This window comes from Barbatula barbatula, assembly GCF_947034865.1.
Source record: "Barbatula barbatula genome assembly, chromosome: 17".
Taxonomy (NCBI): Eukaryota; Metazoa; Chordata; class Actinopteri; order Cypriniformes; family Nemacheilidae; genus Barbatula; species Barbatula barbatula.
In genome coordinates, this window is record NC_136780.1 from 5,389,291 (window position 1) to 5,415,796 (window position 26,506).

Consider the following 26,506-nt stretch of genomic DNA (forward strand, 5'->3'; position numbering starts at 1 on the left):
CTGTTATCTCTGTATACAACTTGAAGCCAGCTTGTTGATTTTTTGGAAAAACAATCTCAACTAATAGTTATAATCAAGAGTTGACAATTTAAGTGTCTTGTACAAATAAAGATTTTTTTTTCTGTGACAATATTTCACGATACAAACTTCACAGACAATATAAACATTTTTATAAATCCAATTCCAATGGAAAAGACAAAACCACAGTATGCTCACAGCACAAGATCAGTAAACGGTCCAAACTACATTTCAGTAATTGACGTACTGTAAAAAAGGAAATTCTGAAATATAAAGTTTGGCAGTACATTATATTCAACAACACTCACAAAACACTCATGCAGAATGTTGATACCCTCACAGTGCTTGTACCATTCTAGATCCACAGAAAACATTCACGACAGTATCACAGGAGAGAATGTATTCTCACACACACACAGTTTCTATAAACACACAGGTTTTTGAAACCTTATCTAAACACCGATGCTTTTCAAAAAATGTCTCGATGTGATTCATTTGGTGGATTTGTAAAAAATAGTACGGCTAAAAGACTGTGCTGACAAATGTAATAGAAGGCACTTCATTCTTCAAAGTTCAGTGACGATTTACACTTTACAGAATAAGTGAAGTACAATTACAATAATTCTCTCCGATTCAGTCACAGATTTTCTGTCTCAGCCCTGAGGGAAAGGTGCAGATGGCACCATACAGAGCTGTCACATAAAAAAGACCACCACTAGATGGTGGCCATGTGCTTTATTTTATTATAAATGTCCAATAATATGTTAAAACAAACCAATAATTCTAATTGGACAAGTCACACTGGAAACAAAACCACACCTGCCCCACCGCATTATGTATGCATTGTGTTCGGTTTACAGTTAGAAAAATAAATTATATAGACATATTATTAATCTCTAACCGCTTATGTTCATCATAATTGCTTTTGGCACCATATTTAAAGTCGGCATGAAACGGAAGTAGCTTTTTTCCGTATTGCGACATATACCCAAGGGAAACAACATCTGAAATGAGGAAAAAAGAGGGAGGGACATGATTTCATCCTTCGAGAACTGATTGGATAAAAAGTTGGGCGTTGCCAACAAAATGGCAGAAGATTTGACTGCTAGTTTGCAAGAAGTTAGTCATTGAAGCCCCGGCTGCGTGCTAGTCCTCGTGACCAGAAGTAAAGCGGTCGTTTCCAGGGGCTGGAAAGAGGTTAACGTTTTTGATTAAAGATTACAATTACAAATTCATAAAAATATAATGATGTGCACGGATAAATAATTTATAACAAATACTGTACCACAGTGTAAAAAAATTTGAATTAGCATTTGTAATTTCATGCCGACTTTATAAGCAATTAGCCACTTGAGTCTGTGCATTACTGTGATTTTACTACAGGCGAGGTGGTTTGACACTCTTCATGTAGCCCCCTTTCTGTAGTAATGTCAAAATAACCCATGACCTCTTGTGGATTCTTGTAAACTGTATTACAAACTGTAGCTTCTTTAGGAGTGGAATGTCTGTTATTCATAAATCAAAGGCTGATATTAAAAACAGATTTACGAATAAAAAAAGTTGCATAGTGAAATTGTGATAATGCCCCACACTGTGATACTGTCCAGGTTTGAAAGTAAACATAGGTCACTGCTGTACCATATTAACATTTCAGAGGGATTGCAGGACATTGGGGAAAAGATAAGACAACATTTGAACACTGATTAAAAAGATTCATAATGGTTATCTCATATTCAACACTGCACAACATAAACCGCACAAATTTGGTCACAGAGGTAAGGTTTTCTCAGTGACCAAATACACAACACCTGAATATACTGTACATGCGGAGCCATTTGTAAAAGCGATTGGAACATGTTGCACATTTGACAAACGATAAACAGAATACAGTAGTAACCTCAAATGAAACAGATATCATTATGGTAATTGTCAAAGCTGCATTAAAGGAATAGTTCAGCCCAAAATGAAAAATTCTTCGTTTACTCCTTGTTCCGTATAAAATGTACTGATCTTAAAACAAAGAAAGATATTTGAAAGAATGTTTCTAACCAAACCGTTCTGGTGTGCTATTGACTACCATAGAAGAAAAAACTAGTATGGTAGTCAGTGGTGCCCCAGAACTGCTTGGTTTCCCACATTCTTCAAAATATCTTCTTTTGCTTTCAACAGAACAAAGACAAATATTTAGGTTAGGAATCCCTTGAGGCTGAATAAATTAAATGTTTCATTTTTGGGTTAACCATCTCTTTAAAGAATATAACAATTCAAACTTAAAAACATCTGTAACTATAAATAAAAAAACTAGTAAACAGTTCAGTTTTACACACCATTAAAAATGGCACTTCCCTTTTCAAATTAAATATGTAATCCCTTTTACATTCGACACTATCTAACAATTTATTGTGTCTCCTTGAAAAATACAATTTCACTCTAAAATCAATGTGTACACTTGGTGAATGTTTGATGACTACAAAAAACCTACTCGAGAAGCACAATAAATGCGCCTGTTAAATCATCTCTAACATAGAGTGTCTGGCTGGATACGCATCTGAATGCTTTCCCCACCCCCCAAAAAGGTACAAAAGAACTCCCATATAATAACAACACATAAATTAAAATAAAATTAATGTCATCCATAAAAATATTGCATAAATAAGTCAACACATGAAGAAAAAAAAACGTCTTTGATGAATGCAGTTCATCTATAAAAAAACTAAATGGGAAAAAATATGTAAATCGGTTTTAAGTAAGCCTCTGTATGATTTATAAAATCAGTTACATGATGGAAGTGAAAAAGGGAGTGGAGAAAAACCAACTGATCAGGGATTGGTTGAATAGGTTTAGACCTGCTGTACCAGTCTGCGATAGTGGGGCATGACCTTGCTGTCTGGAAGGTAGAGTGCCATCTCCAGGGCAACCAGAACAGTGAACTCTAGGGAAGTCAGCTCTCTGCGATTTATCCGAAAACGCTCCTCCAACCTCTGTTCAGGATCAAGCAGATCAAGGGCAGGTTGAGGAAAGGAAGAAAGACAAAATATATAATTCTTCAAATGATAAAACAATGTTTTAAAATACATGCATAGATAGTAACTATGATCAATTAAGCAGTTAAATGACTATTACTGTAAATCAATGCATCATGTATCATTGCACTGTACTAATACCATACAACACTGGTCATCGTATGCTTGTACCGTGACACCATAACACACATAACGGTATGGAATAATGACCATATTGTACATGGTACTAGAGAAGCACAACCATACAATAGTAAATGTTCTAAAAACAAATTATTGCCATGGTACTTTTATTAATGCAATACACGACAATGCAAAACCGCAACCGTCCCACTTACATCAATCAATTGCTGGACCTCGTGTTTCTTGAGGTCACTGCTAATCTTGGCCGCCAGTAAAACGCAGGCGGCAGACACCAGCTTTCGGTTGTGTTTATTCAGTCGCCCCTGCAGAACCAGCTTCTCGAAGTAAACATAGGCCATCGCTATGGTAACCGGCTGTAGCCCACACTCTTCACTCACCGATCGCATCTCCCTTTTTAAACTGGGGTGCGCGTTCAAATGCCACAGGAGAGACGGACACAAACAACACAAAGCACATCACATATAAGACACCTTAGACCCCATTTTTATCCTATTTTGACAAATTTCCTATTAAAACAATATTATAAGAACAATATTATGGTGCATTTGTCCAGAACAGACTGTATTTTCATGTATACATCAGTATTTAGATGATCTTAAATCTAACAGACATGCACTTCAAGCAACAATGCTCGGGTTAACCATTTTCTCTTCTATCACAACCACTTTACCTTCTGATCTTGCTGAGAGTCAGTTTAATATGAGGAAACTTCTCCTTGAATGTCTCATTCATGTCTTTCTTCAAGTCAGATGGTTTTACATACTCGATTACCGTTGTCTGCGTGGAACACAAGGAGACTTTTGTTGCAGATGGCATAAGACTGCATACAGCTGAGCTGATATACGGACGTCATGCTTCTAGACTTTAGCTGTTAAGACTATACTGAGCTTATCACATGACATGCCTATGTGATCTGATATAGGTCATGAGTTGGGTTCAAAGATTACCAAGCAGTTTATGAACACGATCATGTTATGGTGCAAAGCAGATGTATTCAAATATATGCACAAATATTCAAAGCATGTTTACAAGCATGATGAGTTTAGTAATCAGGGTTCTTACCACATAGGACGCAAAAATTAAGACTCGCTTGTGCTTCCCGCAAGGCCACTGGGGGTCGCTGAGTAAGTTTGGGTCATAGTCTGATAGCTCGTCCATACCTGCCATGAATTACACACAATATTATACATACAGGTACAACAGTGGCTTTCCAGGTAATAGATACAAGCACATCCGCAGACAAAATATGGGACCATTCAGATTTTCTTTGAATCAGCATTTCTGTACTGTGGCCATTCCAGTCCAGTGTCTGTGGAACTTCAACAAAATCAAACCTCAGCAGTGACAAAGTCATCCAACAGCAATGTGAAAGACTGACAGCATGACAAGACACATGAAAACTGATCCATGTTATCACATAAATAGATAAATAATCACAAAAATGTATTGTTGAACGTTTCCTTTATACATAAACAAATATTACAGTTGTATTGCTATAATGTAAATATTAACTTATTTCTTTGCAGTATTACAAAGAAATATACAATGCATATTTTCTGTTATTTTGACCTGTTTTACCAGTTTTCATTTCTGCAAATAAATGCAATTAGAAACAATATTTTTTTATTTAAAATTTCTGTGAACTACTAACAATAGTATGCCAAGGGAACAAAATTATTATTTTACACAAACTGTCAATAGTAAAATCTGAAAATATTTTTGAAATGGTTTCTTATAATTGTCTCTTTTCATTATTTTAATCGAATAAATGTAACCATGTAACGTACCAGTATCTGGGCCCATGCTGCTGATTCGGGAGGGTGTGAAGTTCTTTTGGGTGTTGATGCGGTTTCGTGACATGGGGGTCTGACCCGAAATGGTGTCAGGCAGCCCACTGCTTTTCTGCCGGACCAGGGCATTAGTTGGGAGTAGGAAGCGTGCGTATGACACAGTCTGCAAGCCACAGACATCCAAAACAGCAGTCAGAGAGGCACAGAAGTGCATGTGTGTATTTAAATATGTATTTAAAGAGATAGTTTGACACAAAACTGTAAAGAAAATCATACAGTTTTAGAGTGACACAATGATGCACACATTTTGGGTGAACTACACCATTAGTTTTTGTATGCTAAAAGCCTCTTTAAAAGCTATTTAAAATCTAAAAGTCTGCACAAACGCAAACATAGATATTGTGCAAACACCCTGTGACCCGATGTATACCGCACCTTGCTCAACAACACTTTAAAACCAGATAGTCAGCATAACACCACCAAAACAAACATCTTTGAAGGTTACTGTCTTGTCAGAGACTTACCTTTCCAAAGTCCACCTCCACTCCCTCGAGTCCTGGGACCATATCAACTCCCCCACCGGAAGAGTGTCTCTGTTTCTGGCCTTCTAGTTTTGAGTCACTACTGCAGGCAGATGATTTATTAAGAGTTAAAATTGAATAACATATTAGTGCAGATGTAGTCTGTTCTCATATTGAGATAAAGACTCATCTGTGTTGTTGTTGTGTGCCTGGTGCAAGTCACCAAAAGCGGTCTATTAATAAACCAGCCTCAGAGTTGAGTTGACTGTCTATGGGCTGCCTTGTCTGTAAACAAATCATTATACTAAAGCTTAGAAGGTCAAAGGCACTGTTTATGTTTGTTACTGAGACCATCTAAATGCTTATGTTCTCCTAAAAGTGGATGTCCCTTTCATACAGGAAAGATGAAATTTGACAGGGAATTTATTTAAACGAATCAATGAACTAAAAAATATTATTTGTCCCACTTTTTAAAAATGATATTGGCTGGTGTTTGAGATATGGACAAATCGCTGACATTGTTCAATCTATAAGCTGAAATATAACAATAATTGACGAAATCTAAAGACTAACTTAAAGTTCTACACAAAGCTGGATGGCAGACTATCTATATAGCGTTAGTAAATATATAAAATAGACCTAACAAACATGTATGCTGCAACCATTAGCAAACAACAATCCAGCCTTGTGAGACAGCCTTCAATGCATTTACTTAAGACTTTTACTTTAAGGTCAAACATCTAGCATTTGGATCTTGATATAACGTTAAAAACAGTTGATTTGTCCGTGTCTCGTGTGTGGGTTCGCATGATATGGAATGAATGAAGGATATTGGCTGACTGTGGTTGCTCTGTACCTGATGTGATAACTCTCTCCATAAGGCAATACAGAGAAAGCAGCACATAGGGATCTCTTGGCACAGATCAGCACAACCCTGCAGGACACAGATGGCATATGTGCACAAAACAGACAACAATCAGTCAGGAGCTCAAGCACACACCCAGGGTCACAGCAACAGGCAAGACAAAAAATGAGAGATCTTATGTCACTGAAGAAAAGATGCTGACAGGACAAAAGGGCTAAAAAAAGTCAGACCATTCAGATCCAATTTATGGTATAGTAAGTAAACTGCATGACAAAAAAAAATGTCATTTTACTGTAAAATAACGTTATTTAAAAAAAGATTCTGGCACCCCAGCTGCCGGAATATCAGTTTTTACAGTGATTAGCTATAAAACCCTTTCATTGTATATAATATGCTTTTAATTCAGTGCTCAGGTACAAAACAGTATGAAAGCACTGACCTGGCTAATCAAAAAGGACATTTTTGTCAACCATACCATAATTAATTTTCATACTTTTTTGTTTAGGTGTCGCAACCTTAGTATTATTACAAGAAATATAAATATTTCCCAGGGGAGGATGAAAAACATCACAAATAAGGTCAACAGCAGTGACACTGGTTGTGCTCAATGAGGTCCAAGGGCACATGTTACATACTGATGATGTCATGCGCGTCTGAGATGAACACGAGTCACGGCATGATGACAGGACTGAGGTAAGAGGTAACAATGCGTTTTGCCTTATGAACAAGATCATGTCGAGATAAACTCATTCATAAAGGCTTTAAAACAGGGACAGACAAAAGATCAAGACAGTAAGTTTGCTGGAGGAATCCATGTGAAAATAAAAACACTTTTGGAATCACTTATTTTACGTAAGAAATTTCCCTCACATTTTAATGGCTGCGTCGACGTGCAGTTCTATCACTGGAGGATGCCACTTTTATATAAGGCTCCTTTTAAGATTTAATTTAATCCAACATGGTTGTTCCGAGCAGGCAACCACATCTATATCTCTTTCATTCCTGTGAGAACCTAAGTGAGTTATACCGGGAGTATGTCTGTTATTATGTTAGCCGAGGAACCATGGAGTCTGTCTGGAGCTGCAGTTTCCCACTTGGGGCAAAAAAACACTGCAGTTATATAACCTAGAACACGGGACTCACTTTCCGAGCATCTATTTTCTTTATTCACCTTTTGTGACGTGAGTGCAGTTTTACTGCTCAAAGTCATTATGGTTTCTGTGACTGTGTGAAGAACCCTTATCAGAACAGTTAGCATGTAAAACAATAAAATTATGATTATTTATTATTTTCTAAATTAATTGTGATATAATGTGATTTACATACTTGAAAACCAAATATATTATTTAAACATAAATTTATATAATGTGTTGATTGTAGGTTTTGGTGGAAGAAATGCCACAGTACATCTCTCAGATTATCTCTGAACGGTTTGATGTGTCATCAAAATACAGCTCATTAAAAACATAAACCCTCTTTAGGGGAAGTATTTCCTGCAGCACAACCGCTGACTCACCTGCTCCCTCTAGTATCATACTGTCTCATATTCTTGATGAAGTGCACCTTCTTGGAAACCTTAGGCCCAGGAGACCCAGATAGGTTACGTGTCCTGCAACAGAACAACAAATAAAAAGCTAAATGAAATGCACCTTTATTTTGTATAAGCATTCGAGATAACAGCTTTTGTGTGTCACACATCTTCAAGACTTTAGAGGCCATCTCTTTGAATTCTTTCATCATTTACTCACCCTCATGTCAATCCAAACCTGTATGGCATAAGATATTGTGAAGAACGTTGGGAATCAAACCAAACTGGGCCCAATCTATGCACAGAGAACCACCGAGCCATTTCTCAAATCGTTTTTTCTCTTCCACTGAAGAAAGTCATATACAGGTTATTTTGGGGTGAACTACTTGAAAAGAAATCTTAGGCTACGTCCCCTTGGACGTATAAACTAAGCATTGAAGGCCGCATCAGTCACTGAACAGATCTTCCATAATGAGATGAAAGGGTGAAGTGAACAGATACGTATATTTCTACACATAAAGAGAGAGAGACAATAAGACAAACCGGAAATAAGGTACATGCCGTCTGAAATGAAGTCATGAGCCATGTTATACACGACCAAGGCAGACAGAGCCTGTTTTGACAGGTTGGTGGTCTTTTATTTGACCGACTCATCACTCTCCTCATAAAAACAGCTTTTAGTTATGTACTGTGACACTGTGATATATCATTATGCAAATCTGTCCTACAAACACGTAAACACAGCAACGTAGGTAAAAATGCTTTGTTCGGGTGCAAAGCTTTGTCTTATTTTAGGTATTGAAAAACTCACACATATGTACAGCTACACACTGTACGTTTATTCTGTCGGGTTGACAGGGATGTTTATTGTCACCACGAGATCCCCAGTTCATAGATGAAAATGAAAGTTGCATACAGAAAGGCGGAAGTTGACGGATCTATGTTTATGTGTTCTTCTCTCAAACTTGTACTCGTGCATCGTGTTGGTGTTACTTTAAGAACGTAATGTAAGCTTTAACAACACCAGGGGCAGCTTCCAGAACTGTCCTTTTAAGATTTGGGAAGAAATACATAACCCATAACAATTCAGTTCGTGCTTATGCAATTTATCGCAATAAATCCAAAGCATAAACAATTGTGATAATACGAATTACGTGGCAGACAACAGCTCTACAAAAAGACAGCAAAGTGCGTTGTAGATGTACACTACACTTGCTAAGAATGGAGTAATATATGCTAGCGGTCATATTGTCTACCAACCCGCGTTAACTGAAATGAACTAAACGCACCTTTGACGTGGATCGGGTACAGGGGTAGATCCCGGGAACTGGACGGGCGATTTGCCGGCTCCGGAAAATGAATTCAGCGGTCCAGAAGTCGGAGAAAGGGGGGGTCCCTGATCCGACAAAGGATCGGATCGTAACGTTACATCCTCGGTAAAAACGTCGCAATTCCATTGACTACATGTCGGGGGGCTCAGAGGAGCAGGGTGGGCGTTAGTCCTCGGTAAGGGGGTCGCAGATCCGCCTTTAACAGAGACTGACACTTGAGTGAAGGTTCCATTGCTGCTGGTCGTCGACAGAGGGGGACACGTCGCCGCCGACGCTCCGACATCCACGCACCGGTTCTCGGCTTCCCTGGGGCCAACAACTCCGTTGCTTAGATTGTAAACCGGTCGTCCGTCTAAAGATATGTTGTTCAGAAACAACAGTGCCGCTTGTCTGCGACGGGAGTCCCGGCTTTTTCGCATGTGCTCTTTGAGTGGTTTGGCTGTATTAGCTTTGGTACAACCGCGAGCACCGCAGGCTGCGGCCGCCATTCTACTGTGAATATCTAAAAACAAACAGCGCCACAAGACCGGTTGAGTGTTTGGCCACGCCCACTGACATATTATTGGTTTACATTTCTGAGCACGCGTACTAATGAATCTCTGCTGCCACTGATTGGTCAAAATGTATTAGTTCATAGACTTGTGCATTCATCTCATGTGTAGTATGAAACAGGGATGCTAGAAATTTCGTCATCCAAATAATGAATTACTAACGTGGAATTTAAGTAACAAATGTGAGGTATGTGCATACTTCGTTTTAGATATGGATTATGTATGTATTCTTTTTTGGGGGGGGTCAATATTGTATAAGGATATCTATTGCAGTTATTCAAACATTAAGAATGTGGTGTATGTGTACACATAAATGCAGATTAAAATGTTAAGCGATTTGAGTGTTTTTCATCTATGAATTTGATATAACCTTTAAAAATGAAATGTGGTGTCAACTGTTGTATCTTAAAATTTGTTTTTACAAATCTTTAGTATTTAAAGTGTTTAGAAACACAGTAAAGTAATCATTTCATATTTTTGTTCTGTGATTTTGTCTTCTTAGTTTACAAACTTATTTTTTCTAAAAGTCACATACAACTGATGTAAATGTTTTAAAGATACCATTCACTTAAGCATACTGTATCAGATATGCATATTTCAGCCACATGTATTTCCCTCTCATAGTTTCAACTCCTCTACAGTCATTTTAATAATTTTAGAATAATTTTGATATATTATGTTTCAGCATTTAGTTTTTGTTATAGTCTTTTATATGAAATGTGATGTATACAGTTTGTACTTCTTTCGTGAGAGACACTCAATCTCGTTGCATGAGATCTAAGGATAAAGGCATTCAATTCAATATTCATTTTTAATTTAATACAATTATTGATATTACTGTTCGCTCCACATGATAAGTTGTCGTTGTACGTCAGTGACCCTTTATTAAAAAACATAGGTTGTCAAATTGTGTTTAAGGTGTTTTCCGTTCATGAATTGTTTGAATTCACTGATAATGTTTTACGTGACTGATTTGATCCATGCCCAATGTTTACCAGCATGAGACATAATAAAAATACCTATGTTCTGTCATAACATATACTCAAATGAATAAAATATGTTTATTTGAATGAAGAATTTTGAAGCAATTGTTTAAAAATATGAATGCGGTTGAGAACAGGATTATTAATGTGGCAATACTCTAGTAATACATTATCAGACAGACATAGCACTCCTTGAATGATTATTTCATATCTACTTGTGCACTGATCCTAAAAACTAAGCAGTGTGCTGAAATACTTTCTTAATTCATTTCTTTTGTAGTTTTACACCCACCTGTCTCTTTTTGATCCAGTCAAATTCATTCAGCCCTATAGGTCATTCATACTTAAGCAGCAGTACCCAGCCAAATGTTAGGGGAAACCTTGTATGAGACTTCTAGATTATGCCATGCTTGGCAGTAAATACATATTACATAATACAGTTTTATGTTGAGTTTTAAAAACTTGAGAATGAACGCACTGTTCGGACTATCAATTGCATTGATATGTTAGAATAAGGATGCCAGTATACCTCCTGTAGGTATTCAAAATAATGGGTTCAATTCCTGGAGGAAAAAACTGTGTGTTATAAAAGCTTGGGTAAGAGCTATTTAGCTAATTTCCACATGCGTGCCTTAAAGGTAGTTTTTTATGACATGTATAGTTCAGTTGAACACTAAAAGCACAACAAACACAATTTGTTGATGCTTTGGTCAGGTCAGTAAACACACAACTTTGCTTTATTTTCTAAATAAAACACATGGTTGAAGTTCAACTTTTTGTTGTTTTTTTGTATTCGACAGCAACAGTCTTGAAGGTGCAGTGTAAGGCTTAACGTCCTTCATTGCGTCTATGGTAAAATCCAGCATTAACCAGAGTGAATGAATATGATCCACATTGATAGCATACAGAAGCTGTGCTGAGGTGGTCCAGCTAGCACCAACATGGTAATACAGTACAAAACAGACATACATAACAGTTATGCCAAAAGTGTTTTTGATTCAAAGAGTTAACAGACTTAGCGATAACATGATATCAGTCAACATATCAGAATGAATAATAAACATTTTCCTATCAAACAGCCATATAAAGTCAAATAAAAAATGATGGCATGTTCTCACCAAAGCTGTCATTTGAGATCTAGAACAGTGTCACTGCAAGAAAAAAAAGAAGACAATGTCTTGGTGGCCTAAATATAAAAAGTTAAAACCACAATAAAACCCAAAGAGTCATTAATGTAAATGAAGTAATATATAATAATAAGACAGAAGACACAGTGTAGATTTCGTCGTATGCATTTTCAAACGTACAATTCACAATTGAAACATTTATGAGTATTATTGCAAATACATAATGCAAATGACATGTAATGGCATAACCATACTGCTGATTACATTTTTGGGAATCGTTAATGAATCATAACAAGAGAACCGTTTCAAAACATGTAAACATATGCTATATTCATTCTTTCAACGGACCTCAGTACAATGAGCAAGTTTAACATTTGAACTCTCAAATGTTTGTTAGCTTAGACAAGTATGTCCTTTTTAAAATACCGTATTCCCTTTTAAATGTCAGGCATTCAATTAATAAACTTCCTAAATAATCAGGATTCCTTGACCTTCAGAGAAACATAATTACTGAAGATGCACCCAACCACTTTAAAGCATCAGACTTATTATCTCTATTAAGATACTAATGTCCCTTGAGAACATTTACAAAAAACGAAAAAAAATATATATATAATTGAAAAGTGAGCAAAAATTGTCCACTTAAAAGTTACCTCATGGAGAATAATGGTAAATCTTTTTACAAATCAAAAGAGGAGATTAGAAATAATCCTTTACATTCTGTGCTTAACAATGCCTGATAACGTTATCAGGAGCTTTTTCAGTAGCTCATTTTATTTTAGAGAAAGAACCGTGGACACAATTTGTTCTCATAAACATCAATATTTTAGACAGAATAGCCGCTGAAGATGGTTGAAATGCACCTTTCAGATGCTGAATGGCCAAGATTAAAGTCATTAAGGCCTTGAACGTATCTCAACCTCAGAAGAACAAAACACATTACTACCGATTCAATTCAGTAAATGCTGTTCCGGCCAGTTGCCACGAGAGTTTTTAAAACATCCAGAATGGTGTTTATGATCTGTTTAAGCACCATCACTGTTGATACCACATTGAAAGGGTTGCTTTGTTCAACATTGTCTTTGAGATCAACCGTTTTTTTGTTGTTGTTTGGAACCACATAGCATTTGGCTTCCCACATAACCTACCAACATTCCAACCCAATAACCTGTGGTAATGTCGAATGTCACCACAGGGTGGCTCCTTTCTAGACACCAGTGCATCATGCTAGGCCTACACAGGGGCCTTTGCAAAGTTTTCCCTCCCTCTCCCAAAAATCCACTGCGCCAAATAAAGCTAGAGAGGACACACTTTGCACACAAAACATCCTGAATTAAAACAAGATAAGCAGATATTACAACTTGTGAGCATCGCTTACGTTCAGACTGTCGTCTCATACTCCATCACCTCCTTTGGTGTGCCTAGACACCGATACTGGATCCTTGGTGTGACCGGTGCCGCACTTTCTAAAACTAAGATGGTCTTTCGCAGTCTGCGATCAATGAAGTGGGCGTCCCACGCTGGGTACTGTTTCCTTGGCAGGTCGATGCGAATTACCGGACCCTCTGTCCTTGGGGTGAGGCGGGGTGCGAGGGTTCGTGAGCCCGCAACGGGACGCACTTTAAAAACGTCCCCACTGTCTCCCCCAGCAGCCGACTCACCTCCTTTAGTCCTCTGCAGTGTCCGTGGCGGGCTGCTCACAGTATCAAAAGGGGCAGCAGAGGTGGGAGAAGAGATACATGGATCTGAAACAGCACCCACCTGCACCCCACAGCATCCGATGTATGTACCAGACACTGGCCCGTCAGGATGCAGCAGGCAGTAATAGACAAACATAAAAAACGTACCCAGGGCGTAGCTGCATGCCACCACGCAAACTATCACCACAGCAGAGAAGTCTGAGGTGCGTGGACTGCGGTATATGTACCAAATGGCAGTAAGTGCCACGTTCTCAACCAGGACTATGAGGCTGTAGAGGAGCAGGCGGCACCGCGTGGGGCCCTCACGCACGCTGAACCAACAGAAGATGTAAACTATGCCCACCATCATGTTGTAGATGATTTCCTCCCATTTGGACATGCAGAAGTCAGTCTCGCCCTGGATGATCCAGAAGGTCATGGCACACCAGTGGGCCACGATGAAAATGCCAAAGTATAGCTGGAAGATGGAGGCAAAAAGAGCAAAGGCCATGGCACGGGCTCCCACTGTGAACAGGTGCCACAGCATGTTCACTATCACAGCTTTATACGACATGGGGAGCTTGTCGTCACAGGAGTCCCGTAACGTCTTCTGGTAAGATGCCATCATCCAGCCCAGAGACACCAGAGAGGCTGATGCAGACAGACCTGGAAGAAATGAAACAGGGGGAAAGTGATGCAGAGTGGGTGGAAGTAAATAAACTTGAGTTGAATTATGCTATTATTTACAATTTCATTTTAGACAGCTGGAAAAATACGAATTAGGGATGTTGTATGTGGTGTTTCGTGAATTAGAGAGGGTAGAAAATGTGTGGCTTTCTAGTCACAATGTCAATTGCTTTCCTATGCTGCAAAAGTTTAAAGGGACAGTTTACCCCCCAAAAAATTATATTATTTTTTACTCACCCTGGAGTTGTTCCAAATCGATATACATTTCTTTGTTCTGATGGACACAGGGAAAGATGTTTGAAATAATGCTTGTGACCAAACAGTTCTTGGCCAGCAAGGAAAAATTACAATGGTAGTCAAAAGTTCCCAGTACTGTTTGCTTTCCTAAATTTTTCAAAATATATTTTGTGTTCAACAGAGCAAAGAAATTTACAAAGCAATTATTCCTACTGTGGTAGTCAATAGTGGCCAAGAAGTATTTGGGTACAAGCATTCTTCCAAATATCTTTCACTGTGTTCATCAGAACAAATACAATTATTCAGATTTGGAAGACATTATTTTTATATTTGGGTAAACTGTTCTTTAAAACATATGTCAATCAAAAGATGATTCAAGAGTGCCATGAAATATGCTGGTTTTCCAAAATAACCAAAAGTCAACGATTTCATTATGTTATATAACAGAATGATCTTTTTCTGAGTTTCAAATAAAATCAATCTACTAATGCTTAATCCTTAAAATGATTCATTAATCTAATAATATAAAAAAGAATATAAACCCCACAGCCCCTTTAACAAAAAGAAAAATGAAATTCTGTTCTAGTGTCGAAGGTTATGAAGAAGCTCTCATGAATTTTTGATCAGATGCTTGTCTGACCATTCATCAGCTCACCTACTTACTAAGGAGAAGTCAAATGGAGAATCTCTTCTAATCAGCAGGAACAAAGTCATTACTTCTCCAGCCGTCATCTACAGCACTAAATGTGATTCTGAGTGGTTGTGGGAGACCCAGCAATATCCATAACATCACTTTTTGCACACAAGGGAAAAATACCTTGCACTAAAAAAGTGTAGGTCAGGCCAAACCGAGGAAAAAGTCTTTCCCTGCTGTCTGTATTCTGTACACTGCTGACTCTTAGGTGTGCTCTCTCGAGAGCCGGGTATGCCTTGCTGTGATATCACATCGTTTTGGCATTCATTTTTATCTTTTTGAAAATGATGTCTTCAGCAGTATGACCGAATGCCTTCCACAATACAAATACAGCTCCGCTCGAACCTTTTGTCAGCATGGCACAGAAAGAAACGGGAACATAGCGTAAAACGACAGCCTTTCAATAAGGATCACATCATGCAGTTAAGTATCTCTGGCTGTTCTTTCGTGTTTGACATTTGGATAAAATTCCCTAGGGAACATCTGACAGAGGCAACAATTGTTCCCTTGGAGTGGTACTAAAGCAGCATTGAGTTCTCGCGGCTCTGTAAGCAAAGGCACCTGTTAGGTGGGTTTGTAACTATCGCATGTCCTGTTTTGTCAGAGCCAACAACAGACTGCAGTAATAAAACTACAATTTACACCGATTGTGAAATGTAACCATGACAGTAACATCTATGTCTAATTTTCTGGTCCTTTTCTAAATTGTTATTTGATTACTGCAATTTTTATGTTAAAGGCGGGGGTCCGATTTCTCTTAGCCATTTTTGATGTTCAAATCACCAAAACAGAGACCCCATCTTTCGTCACCCTCGGCTCGACTAATGTCAGTCCTGTGCACGTTACTGCTGATTGGCTACAAGGCTGTTTTGTTACTTGGCCCGACTTTGTCTAAACAAGCGTAATTCAGAAATCGGACACCCAGCCTTTAAATGGTATTTCCCTTTATTCGTTGCAACAAATTTTGTGAGGGTGCCGATCTGAGATTAATTATTATAGAAATCCAATGTGTCATTTTTGGAGGATCTATTGACAGAAACGCAATATAATATACATAACTATATCTTTAGAGGTATATAAAGACCGTACATAATAAAACATTATGTCTCTATTTTGTTATGTTTATTACCTTAGAATGAGCTTTATGCACAATAATATGTTCCATGTATTCCATATTCACCAGTTAATATGAAAATGAGCTGCTATGCAGTTGCATGCTGTGAAACGTCACTTTAAACAATAATATACAAATATTTCTGTTAATATTTTTCACACAAATAATATTTTTTATATGAATAATAGAACTGGAAAAGTATGTAATATATAGAATACAAATAGACCATTTTGCGAGACATATACAACACTCGTCCAAAAGCACTTCCTGTTTCAATTTCAGTTCAGTTTAAGACTACACAAACATACACACAAAACAACCAACAGAACATTTAGAACTTTAGAAATTGTTTAAAAAATGTTTTGTGAAATACAAAAAACAAACAAAAAAATGCTTCTGGACCAGTGTTGTTTACGTCTTGCCGGAACTATATTAGCTATTCAAACTGTTAAATTTATCGTCTCTAGGATTGTGGAACATTTTAAGTTATGGATGCTTGTACATGTCCATCCAATCCATTCCTAGACCTGACAAATGCTGGACGAAGGAAGTGACGTCCCTACAAAACTTCAGCCACTATTAGATTATTAATGATAATTTTAAATCTAATTTTTTTTTTGCCGTTTTTGCCAGAGGGGAACTGGAATCCCCTGGTTAGGCCTGGTTTCCCTCCGAGGTTTTTTTTCTCCTCCAATGGAGTTTTGGGTTCCTCGCCACCGTTTGCATACTGTTTTGCACTGTTTTGCCTGGCCGGAGGGGCTGCTAGAATTTGGTAGTCTTATTTAATTAACACTGCATATAGGAATTTATTGTCTGATATTTGACCTGTGTTTTGAATTCCATAACCTTTTATGTTTTACTTATAGTCATTTTTTCTTGTACAGCTGCTTTGTAACAATGAAAATTGTAAAAAGCGCTATATAAATAAAGCTGACTTGACTTGACTTGACATGTATATGCGTAATAATATGTTTCCCCGTCTGTAAAACCCAGCTCAAGTAATCTTTTGTGATTTACAGTTTTCTACATAAAATTATTCTATATAATGTAAAGAACATTCTGTGAATGTAACAATCACCAGTTGGAGTGCCCTTGAAAACCACCAGAGGGCACTCCACATCATACTTATCATTCACTCACAAACTACATCTCCCATAACACACTTCCCGGACTCATTATTTTACATTTACATTTATTCATTTGGCAGACGCTTGACTTACAAGTAGTTTTTTTATACAGTGGCACATTACTGCAGAGCAATCAGGGGTAAGGTGCCTTGCTCAAGGGCCCTTCAGTCATGACCTGCTGGCACTGAGATTAGAACCGGCAACCTTCTGATCCCAAACCCAACGCTCTAACCATTAGGCCACAGCTGACGAAGTCTTGTTAGCCTGTCTACATTTCTGAGCGTTTCCTGTATTTATTCTTCCGTGTATTACTGTGGACCTTTTTGTTGATTACGATTCTCTGCTGCCTGCCCTGACCTCTGCTTGTGACCGTTGACGATTCTGGATATTCCCTAACATACCAGACGCTGTTGTTGATCACTGCCTGTTTGACCATTCTCTGAAATAAAGCTGCATTTGGATCTGACCTGCCTGTCTCGGAGCAGTTTCATGACAGAAGACTTCGCCATACCAGGATCCAGCAGCCCGGTACCCTCTCTTTACCGAGATGTCAGTTCCCACTTCAAGGTCAGCATGGCAAATTTCCAGCTCTATCATTGACCCAGTAGATCAGCTATTGGGCCTTCGTCAGGGAGGCCTATCCATTGAGGAGTATGTCCAACAGTTCTGTGCGATATCCTTCCAAGTACAATACTATAATGAAGGTTTGTTTAAGGACTTATTCCGTTTCGGACTGAATGACCCAAATAAGTCATGGTTACCTAGAGGGGAGTTTAATGGCACTTTAAGGGACTTCATCGACTATGTTCTGTTGTTATGTGGCTCTCCGTTCACTGTGGGAGAGGCAGAGGACAGTGTTGAAACCCCAAATAACGTTTTTGGGGGGGGGGGCAACAGTTTCAAGCGCAGTTGGCAGCAGAGCTTGAAGCACCAGCGCCACTGCTTGAGATGGCTGCCTGCCTAGCACCACTGCACGAGATGGCCGCCTGCCTAGCACCACTGCACGAGATGGCCACCTGCCTAGCACAACTGCACGAGATGGCAGCCAGTCCAGAGTCAAGTCAAGTCCGAGTCGACCTTCCAGAGTCAGGTCAAGTCCGAGTCGACCTTCCAGAGTCAGGTCAAGTCCGAGTCGACCTTCCAGAGTCAGGTCAAGTCCGAGTCGACCTTCAAGAGTCAGGTCAAATCCGAGTCGACCTTCCAGAGTCAGGTCAAATCCGAGTCGACCTTCCAGAGTCAGGTCAAGTCCGAGTCGACCTTCAAGAGTCAGGTCAAGTCCGAGTCGACCTTCCAGAGTCAGGTCAAGTCCGAGTCGACCTTCAAGAGTCAGGTCAAGTCCGAGTCGACCTTCCAGAGTCAGGTCAAGTCGGAGTCGACCTTCCAGAGTCAGGTCAAGTCCGAGTCGACCTTCCAGAGTCAGGTCAAGTCCGAGTCGACCTTCCAGAGTCAGGTCGCGTCACCGCTGACCTTCCAGAGTCAGGTCGCGTCACCGCTGACCTTCCAGAGTCAGGTCGCGTCACCGCTGACCTTCCAGAGTCAGGTCGCGTCACCGATGACCTTCCAGAGTCAGGTCGCGTCACGTCTGCCCAGCCAGAGTCAGGTCGCGTCACGTCTGCCCAGCCAGAGTCAGGTCGCGTCACGTCTGCCCAGCCAGAGACTGCCCGCGTCATGTCTGCCCAGCCAGAGACTGCCCGCGTCACGTCTGCCATATCTGAGCTCTGGGACAAAATGACCATCGCCCAGTGAGAGCCTCATCCCAAGATGGCCGTCTCCACGCCTGTGTCTTCGGACAAGATGGCCTTCTCCACGCCTGTGTCTTCGGACAAGATGGCCTTCACCTCGCCTGTGTCTTCGGACAAGATGGACGAATCCACGCCTGTACCGGTTCCTGATCCGTCGGACCCGCGCTATACCCCTGAACCGCCCTGGCCGCCTTCACAGCCTGCTCCGCCCTGGCCGCCTTCACAGCCTGCTCCGCCCTGGCCGCCTTCACAGCCTGCTCCGCCCTGGCCGCCTGCACAGCCTGCTCCGCCCGGTTCCACTTACGCCCCACCTTCCTCCTGGACAGTTTTAGGATCGTCTGGAATCCGCTCCTTAAAGGGGGGGCTATGTAACAATCACCAGTTGGAGTGCCCTTGAAAACCACCAGAGGGCACTCCACATCAAACTTATCATTCACTCACAAAACTACATCTACCATAACACACTTCCCGGACTCATCATCGCTGATTACATTCACCTGTATCTCATCACCCTGTTAATCTCACTCTACATATACCATGTGCACTTATTCACACACTGCGAAGTCTTGTTAGCCTGTCTACATTTCTGAGCGTTTCCTGTATTTATTCTTCCGTTTATTACCGTGGACCTTTTTGTTGATTACGATTCTCTGCTGCCTGCCCTGACCTCTGCTTGTGACCGTTGACGATTCTGGATATTCCCTAACATACCATACGCTGTTGCTGATCACTGCCTGTTTGACCATTCTCTGAAATAAAGCTGCATTTGGATCTGACCTGCCTGTCTCGGAGCAGTTTCATGACAGTGAACAAGTAACCTTGATATCTTTAATATTGATTGAGTAAGGCTGTATCAAAGATTGAAATCATTGTGACATTGGTTGAAATCAAACTTTATTATTGTTAATTAGATTTTGAGGCCTGTTTTTTTACAGACTTTTTCACGTGTAACTGCTGAACTACACCATTCTTCAATCACAGACATTGTTTGGAGAGTGACTTACCCTGCAGGGGCAGAACCTGGCTGGTCTGGACCACAATGCTGAGCTGCAGAACGAGTTGAGGGGCACTCCTCATAAAGGTCTCCAGCAGCCTCAGCATGCTGATATCAGCGCTCTCAAACATCATTCGCCTGTAGAAATGCCTGTGTTCATGGCTTCCACGCCAGCGGCTTTGCACACCCAAATATAAGGCATGAACATACCTGAGATATAACCAGGGTAGAGCACATAAATATCATCAGAGTGTATCATAATAAATACAAATAACAGATAAGCCAGAAATGACCTTTAAACATTTCTGTGAACAAGTTATAGTTATGGAATTTAAAATGCAAAACAGGTATCAAAGATGTCAGCATGCAAGCTTAGAATATACCGATAGTCTGTGTGGATGCAATGTGACTGCAACCAGCTGCAATACCCCTTGTCCGGGAAGAATGCCAGCGAACAACAGAGTGTACCAAGTTTTCATGTTTTGTCCTCAGCAACACTGTCACAGATGTCTTGTGAGACACATCAAGGTCACTTGATGTAACACAGATGTCAAACAACATGTGTTTAGCAGAGGAATCACTATCTTTATCATTAGGTATGACCCCAAGAGCACATATCCAGGAAGATGAAATTAACATAAACATCAGTCCTTTATGGAAGAGCGTGCAATGACAATTTTGGTAGATTTGAAGCAAACAATTATCAATTTTACAAGCGGAGCAGCTGTGCTGTGAAATATATTTATACAAGCTCCTTGCAAAATCTCACTTTCATGGAGTTAATTTGTTTCTTTTGACAGGACGTTTCATGATATTTTAGCTTGTTGTAAGGGTGCTGAGAGTAATCGCAGTCCTTTTTGGATGTCAGGAGATTGGCAGAATGAATCACCCTGACTTGACACGTTCTATAAAATTTCTCCACATCCTTTCACAACTTGCTGTGCCAGTGAAAAAAAGCAGCCGCTGAAAAGCAAGCAGAACACAGCCTGAGAGAATGGCTGTCAGAAAATGTGCTTTTGACAATCGACTTCTCCTATTTATGAAAAAAGGGTATATTACCAATGAGAGAAAGAGCATTGAAGCTGTCTCTTTGCTTGTAAATATTTGTCCCTCTGGGCACGAGGATGCCATCACACAAAATCAAAGCCTGAGCCCTGACCAGAAAACTCTTCATTTCCTCAGAAAAATGAGACCTCAAAGTGTGAAAGTCTACACAGACAGACAGACAGCTCCAAAGCTTGGAGAAGATCTTTAAACAAACAACAACGATTGGCAGGCAAAGCAAATCTCCATGGAGACAACTGACAAGCACTGTAATTCAGCTTTGCCCATTACTTTGCTTATAAAATTACCAAGAGGTTTTCAAACTCTCCTTTATTATGTGAATCATATATACAATACAGTAGTAGTAATCTGTACAACAATCGTTTAAATAAAAGACTAATACTTTTTTAACACCAGTTTTATATTATTTCAGTCTGCATTTTTATTCAACCCCCATTTGGAAAACCAGTAACTTCAGACAACAGTCTTTAATGTTTGATTGATTTCTGTCAAAATAAACTCACTCCACTGCTGTTCACCTTCCACCGAATGTCATCTAAATTCAACAGATTTCAGTCAAATTGGCCAATTTTGTAACACAAATGGAACAGCTTTAAGCTACCAGTCCTCATATGTGCTGTACTTTTAAGCCATTAACATATCCCCCTCTCTCTACAATCTTTAAAAGTGATTGAGTGGAAGAGAAAGAAAAATACTTAATATACTCTATCTTCTTGCATTTTGTTAAAGGATCTATAAAGACAGAGAAAGAGACAGACAATAATAAAAAAAGCACTTATTTTTTCCTAATTCTGTATAGCCCACAAACACACTTTAACGCAGGAAATGCTGCAGTGTCTCTGCAGGCCTGTGCTTTTCAGTGAAAGATGACAGATTGATTCCTGAATCACAACAACGGAAATTGACTTCAAGTGTTTTTATATGCATTTCTTAGTTATATGTTTAGCAGACCAGAACGGCCCTCCGTCGAACAGTTTCACCATCAAAATATCTTGAAAAAGTCCATCCCTGACAGTTCCTATTCATTTCAATAAGAACAGTAATGCTCACAACTGTCATCCTGGTTAACTTTGACTGTGAAGCGATTGTAAAGCGTACATACACGGCGACCATTTAAGACCATTTTAGAGATTTTAAAATGCACTATTTCTAGTATAGTGCATTTTATTCTCTCCCTCTACATAACCTGTAACAACAGAGAAAAGAAAAAGTATGATAAGTTTTACATAACACTTCCCTTACTCCCTGTCTATTTTGGGAGCCTTAATGATTTACATATTCAGCTAAGTTAAAAAAGAAAGTGTGACAAAATGTGAAGACAAAATATTAAATATAATATTGAAAAATTAATAGATGTAAATACATCTGACCAATGAAAAGGCTCTTTTATACAGACATGTTGCATCTGGTTCAAAACAAAGTTTAGTGTAGAAAATAATGGGAATGTGAACTACTTTTTATTCCAGTCCATATATTGTGTAAAATTGTTGAATAAAGTTACAACAAGTTATATATTAATTAAAGCTTGATGATTTAAATCTCTTTGGTGATTAGGAAAATGTCAGAAAATGTCATTCTTGCATTTGTAGCAAATACCACTTTTATGGCCTTTCCTGCAGCAGAGTCCTGCGAAGATGTTTTATAACATTAGTTTTAGCACCCAATGCATTGCTCAGCCCTTCAGATCTGCCATTCACAAACAAACCTAAATCTCACTAATATCCAGTGTTGCCTGCAGCTTCCCCAGTTTATCGAACACACAGCAACCACGGCTAAAGTTTTATTAGGTTTCTTTACTTCTCACAGTTAATCTCAGTGAATCCACTCTCAGGGATATGTTTCAAGGAGGCATAGCTGTTTGGCCAACAGTTGCAGACATCCTTCCACAGAACCCCGCCCTACTCGGCAGAGCTTCACTTTGATGCCTGCATAAGCTGTAACTTATCTCATATAGCAGATGACATGTTTTTAAATTGGTTTTAATCATCTATATGAATACACAAATTTTCAGCCCAGCTGGAAAAGTCTAATGCATTGGATCTATTTAGCTCTTTTGTAAGGCTTTTTAAACAAACTCTTGGCATGCTCTAATTAAACTGTCCATTGAGGGATGGACTCAATAAAAAACTATACTCAATAAAATTCTGTTTCTGAAATATGAATCAACACCTATCAGGGTTAAACATTTTTGGCTGAATATGTTGATGACAGCTCATGCGAGTAATGGTGTTATTTAACATTGAAATGAGTGAACAAACAACTAAAGTACTAAGTAAATAAAACTTCTCTTTTTGTTTAACGATGCATTTAATCTTCATGCATCGGGTAGTGCTTTAAGGGAAAATAAACAAACTTTAATGACTAGGGTGGTGTTCTCTCAAGGGTTCTATAGTAAAATACAGAATTGAAAGCAAGCATTGATGGAATGTTTGGTCTTTTATGCCTTCAAAAATGTTATTTTAAATGGAACTTTATTTGTCCCATCGATTACAAAAACACTGTGCCACAAATCACCCACTCGCATCTAAATTTGCTCAGTCCTCTCTTCCACAGATCATTTTACTTTAACTGAATGTATTGTCTACCCACTTTCATGTCGCTTTTATATGGAATACTAAAGAGGTCATTATTAGATTTTCAAGGAAATACCTCACAGTGCTAATGATCAGATAAAATAACCCGATTTATGCTTCAAATAGCAATGAAATCTTTTCACTAAATAGACACTTTACTTTCACATCTACACCTATTGCTTCTCACCTGCTGACTACTGCAGGTAAACACAACATCTATAATCCCTCTAATGCAGTGATGTGACAAGCCCAGCGCTGGTGGCAGATTTAATGGCATTACTGCTAATTCCAATCAAACAAAGACAGAGCGTGTGGAAAGCTCCGCTCAGAAGCTTTTACAGTAAGCAAAGATTCAGTCAGAAAGTGTTCAGTGGGTTTATTGCAGGCCAAGCAGCAAAAATTGTCAAATGTGTGACTAAACAGGAACTTTTATTAGCAAAAAGAGAGAGTAACAGGGAACAACATTTTAATTAGACATCAGCCTGCAGTGCCAGTGCTGTTTTTCTGTGGTTGCACTAAAATGTTTTTGAATGAATTATATATTCATTGATGCAAAGCTCAGTGGGGCTTAGGCTAAAATTCTCATGGCTAATTTGTGAATAAAATGTGCTAATGGTTTGATTTATTTAAATGAGATGAAAATGATTCCCCCTTCTCTGTCTGGCTTGAATTACTTTGAATAACTGAAATTCATCCTTTTCTAAAATATCTGAATGTGAACCATTTTATTATGGTAAATGTGGTATGAAACGCTGCTAAAATGACAGCAGGCAAAGGTCAGAAACCCATGAAACATACATGCTTTTCCAAAAATGGAAATCCTTTAACCAAAAGGACATAGGCAAAGAACAGCAATTACAAGCAGAATGTGTGCGGTGACAGGAGATGACGTTTGATTGAAATGGCTGGCAGCTGGGTGATATCAATGACAGCAAACATCATTACTCTGTTTCACCCGGCGGGTTAGCCAGCAGAGTAATGTCCACTCACACAGAAGCTTAGTCCCACAAACGGAAGAATGAGCATATCACTGCAGTGTGTGAATGAATTGTGGAGGGCACGATGTAAATTTCATCTTGAAATTAGCGTTGGCATTGACTGAAATGTTGTAGAGTGCTGTCTATTAAGATGCCCTACACCTCAAAAACATTTACACAGTCAGCTCATATCCACAGTACCCACAGTTCAGAAACTATAACATGTTAAAATCAAGCAAAAAACGAATCTTCCCTTTCATTTTAAAAACTGAAATGGCAATGGTAAATAACATGAAAAAGAGTCAATTCCAGTGAGCTACTCATTTGCAATCCTGTAAAGACAAAGGGATTTCAGAGTGTGCATATATAAGGCGATTTCTAGTGAACAGATTGAATGAGTGGAGGAGTCTCTCTGGGAGATTATTGACCCAGAAGCCCATAAGAGGTGGAGGAGGGGCCTGGAACCAAATGGCTTGGAGATAATGATGGACTTGCAACAGGAAATACAGCCATATTAATAAAAAGGACTTATTCTCCCAACTGACAGGAATATCACATATGTGATAGTCATATGTTAATATGAATGTGATGTCCTGCTTGTTCTCTGTTTGACCATTCTGAATTCCTATCAATCTGTGCAAACTACATAAATATTGATCTCAGAAAGTTGTAGTCATATATTGAATAAGTATTGCCATTCTATGATTACCCTAGACATGGGTGTGTTATAGGCTTCTGTATAAGAGAGGACACACACACACACACACACACAGGACGAAGAACTGAAGATATGATGCTGCTAAATGAACTGCTGATGTGAAACGTTACAGGATTTTACGCTAGGTTTATCATTCGTGTTAAATCAAAGTACGCGCACTCACATACCTCCACACCAGTGCCATCTGAAGTATATGCACGATGATTTGAAAGAGCCACACACATGCTCTGCAGCACGTCTCAGCCCTGCTCCGGGTTCCGGTGACCACAGCGGAACGGCCAGCGCCCCGTTGTTCGCTGTCCTTGGTGCTGAACTGACTCTCCCCATTGGACGCCGCTACCATAGCAGCCACGGCCGTGCCGCTTCCGTTCGAGTCCGAGTAATCGTACGCGAACCATCGGAAACTGAGCACCTGCACCACGACGGACGGAATGATGATGAAGACGAGAGTCGGCGCGAAGCACCAGTAGTCCGGCCTGAGATAGTAGTCGGCAGCCAGCCACAGGTCTGAAGCACCGTCCGAAAAAAACACCAAGAGGGCGCACAGGGTCCAGCAGCAGTCCAGGAGAGAAAACTCTTTCACGACGGGACGGCACTGTGGCGAGCGTTTCTCCGGACCGGGCAGGCACGTCGGCGGAATGTCATTCTGCAAAGAAACGGCTGTGCCGTCTGATTTCGCGGCCATGTTTGTTGTAGAAAAGAGAGAGGATGGAAAAGAGAGACGGGAGAGAGGGAACGAGGGAGGGGGTCGCGTGTCTGTGTGGGAGGAACGAGGGAGGGAGAAAAGAGGGCTGGGAGGAAAGCGGTCCTCGATATTCCAGCATGAACTTAACCTGTTTTCCTCGTGAAATGAATGTATCATCGCATATCACGTCAAGAACATGACTGCGTTGGGTGATTTTAAGCATGGGTGAAATTTAATTGATATTACGGCGAATTGATAATATTACTATAGGTGGTCGATACTCAGTGTCGTGGTCTTAAACTGAAGGTGAAATGATGAAATCTAGCGCTTATGTTG

At 39.5% G+C, this 26,506-nt stretch overlaps 2 protein-coding genes across 3 annotated transcripts; both read right to left on the reverse strand.

The window, feature by feature from the left end:
* Positions 1 to 153: 153 nt before the first annotated feature.
* cables2a (Cdk5 and Abl enzyme substrate 2a) lies at positions 154 to 9,757 on the reverse strand. Of its 2 annotated transcripts, XM_079477563.1 has the most exons (9): positions 9,176 to 9,757; positions 7,875 to 7,967; positions 6,350 to 6,427; positions 5,497 to 5,596; positions 4,970 to 5,135; positions 4,245 to 4,342; positions 3,853 to 3,959; positions 3,377 to 3,581; positions 154 to 2,999 (listed from the first exon to the last, which is right to left on the reverse strand). In XM_079477563.1, the coding sequence occupies exons 1-9, from the start codon at positions 9,703 to 9,705 to the stop codon at positions 2,859 to 2,861; spliced, it is 1,518 nt and encodes a 505-aa protein (XP_079333689.1). In that variant the 5' UTR covers positions 9,706 to 9,757; the 3' UTR covers positions 154 to 2,858. The 2 variants fall into 2 exon arrangements, with proteins under 2 accessions (XP_079333689.1, XP_079333690.1); XM_079477564.1 differs by lacking the exon at positions 6,350 to 6,427 and having other exon boundaries at positions 9,176 to 9,724.
* A 3,501-nt stretch (positions 9,758 to 13,258) lies between these two features.
* Positions 13,259 to 26,182, reverse strand: xkr7a (XK related 7a; the record flags this gene model as incomplete). The annotated part of the gene is made up of 3 exons (XM_079477572.1): positions 25,653 to 26,182; positions 20,163 to 20,362; positions 13,259 to 14,223 (listed from the first exon to the last, which is right to left on the reverse strand). Exons 1-3 carry the CDS (start codon positions 26,168 to 26,170, stop codon positions 13,259 to 13,261), a joined length of 1,683 nt encoding a protein of 560 aa, XP_079333698.1. The 5' UTR covers positions 26,171 to 26,182.
* Between the last annotated feature and the right edge of the window lie 324 nt (positions 26,183 to 26,506).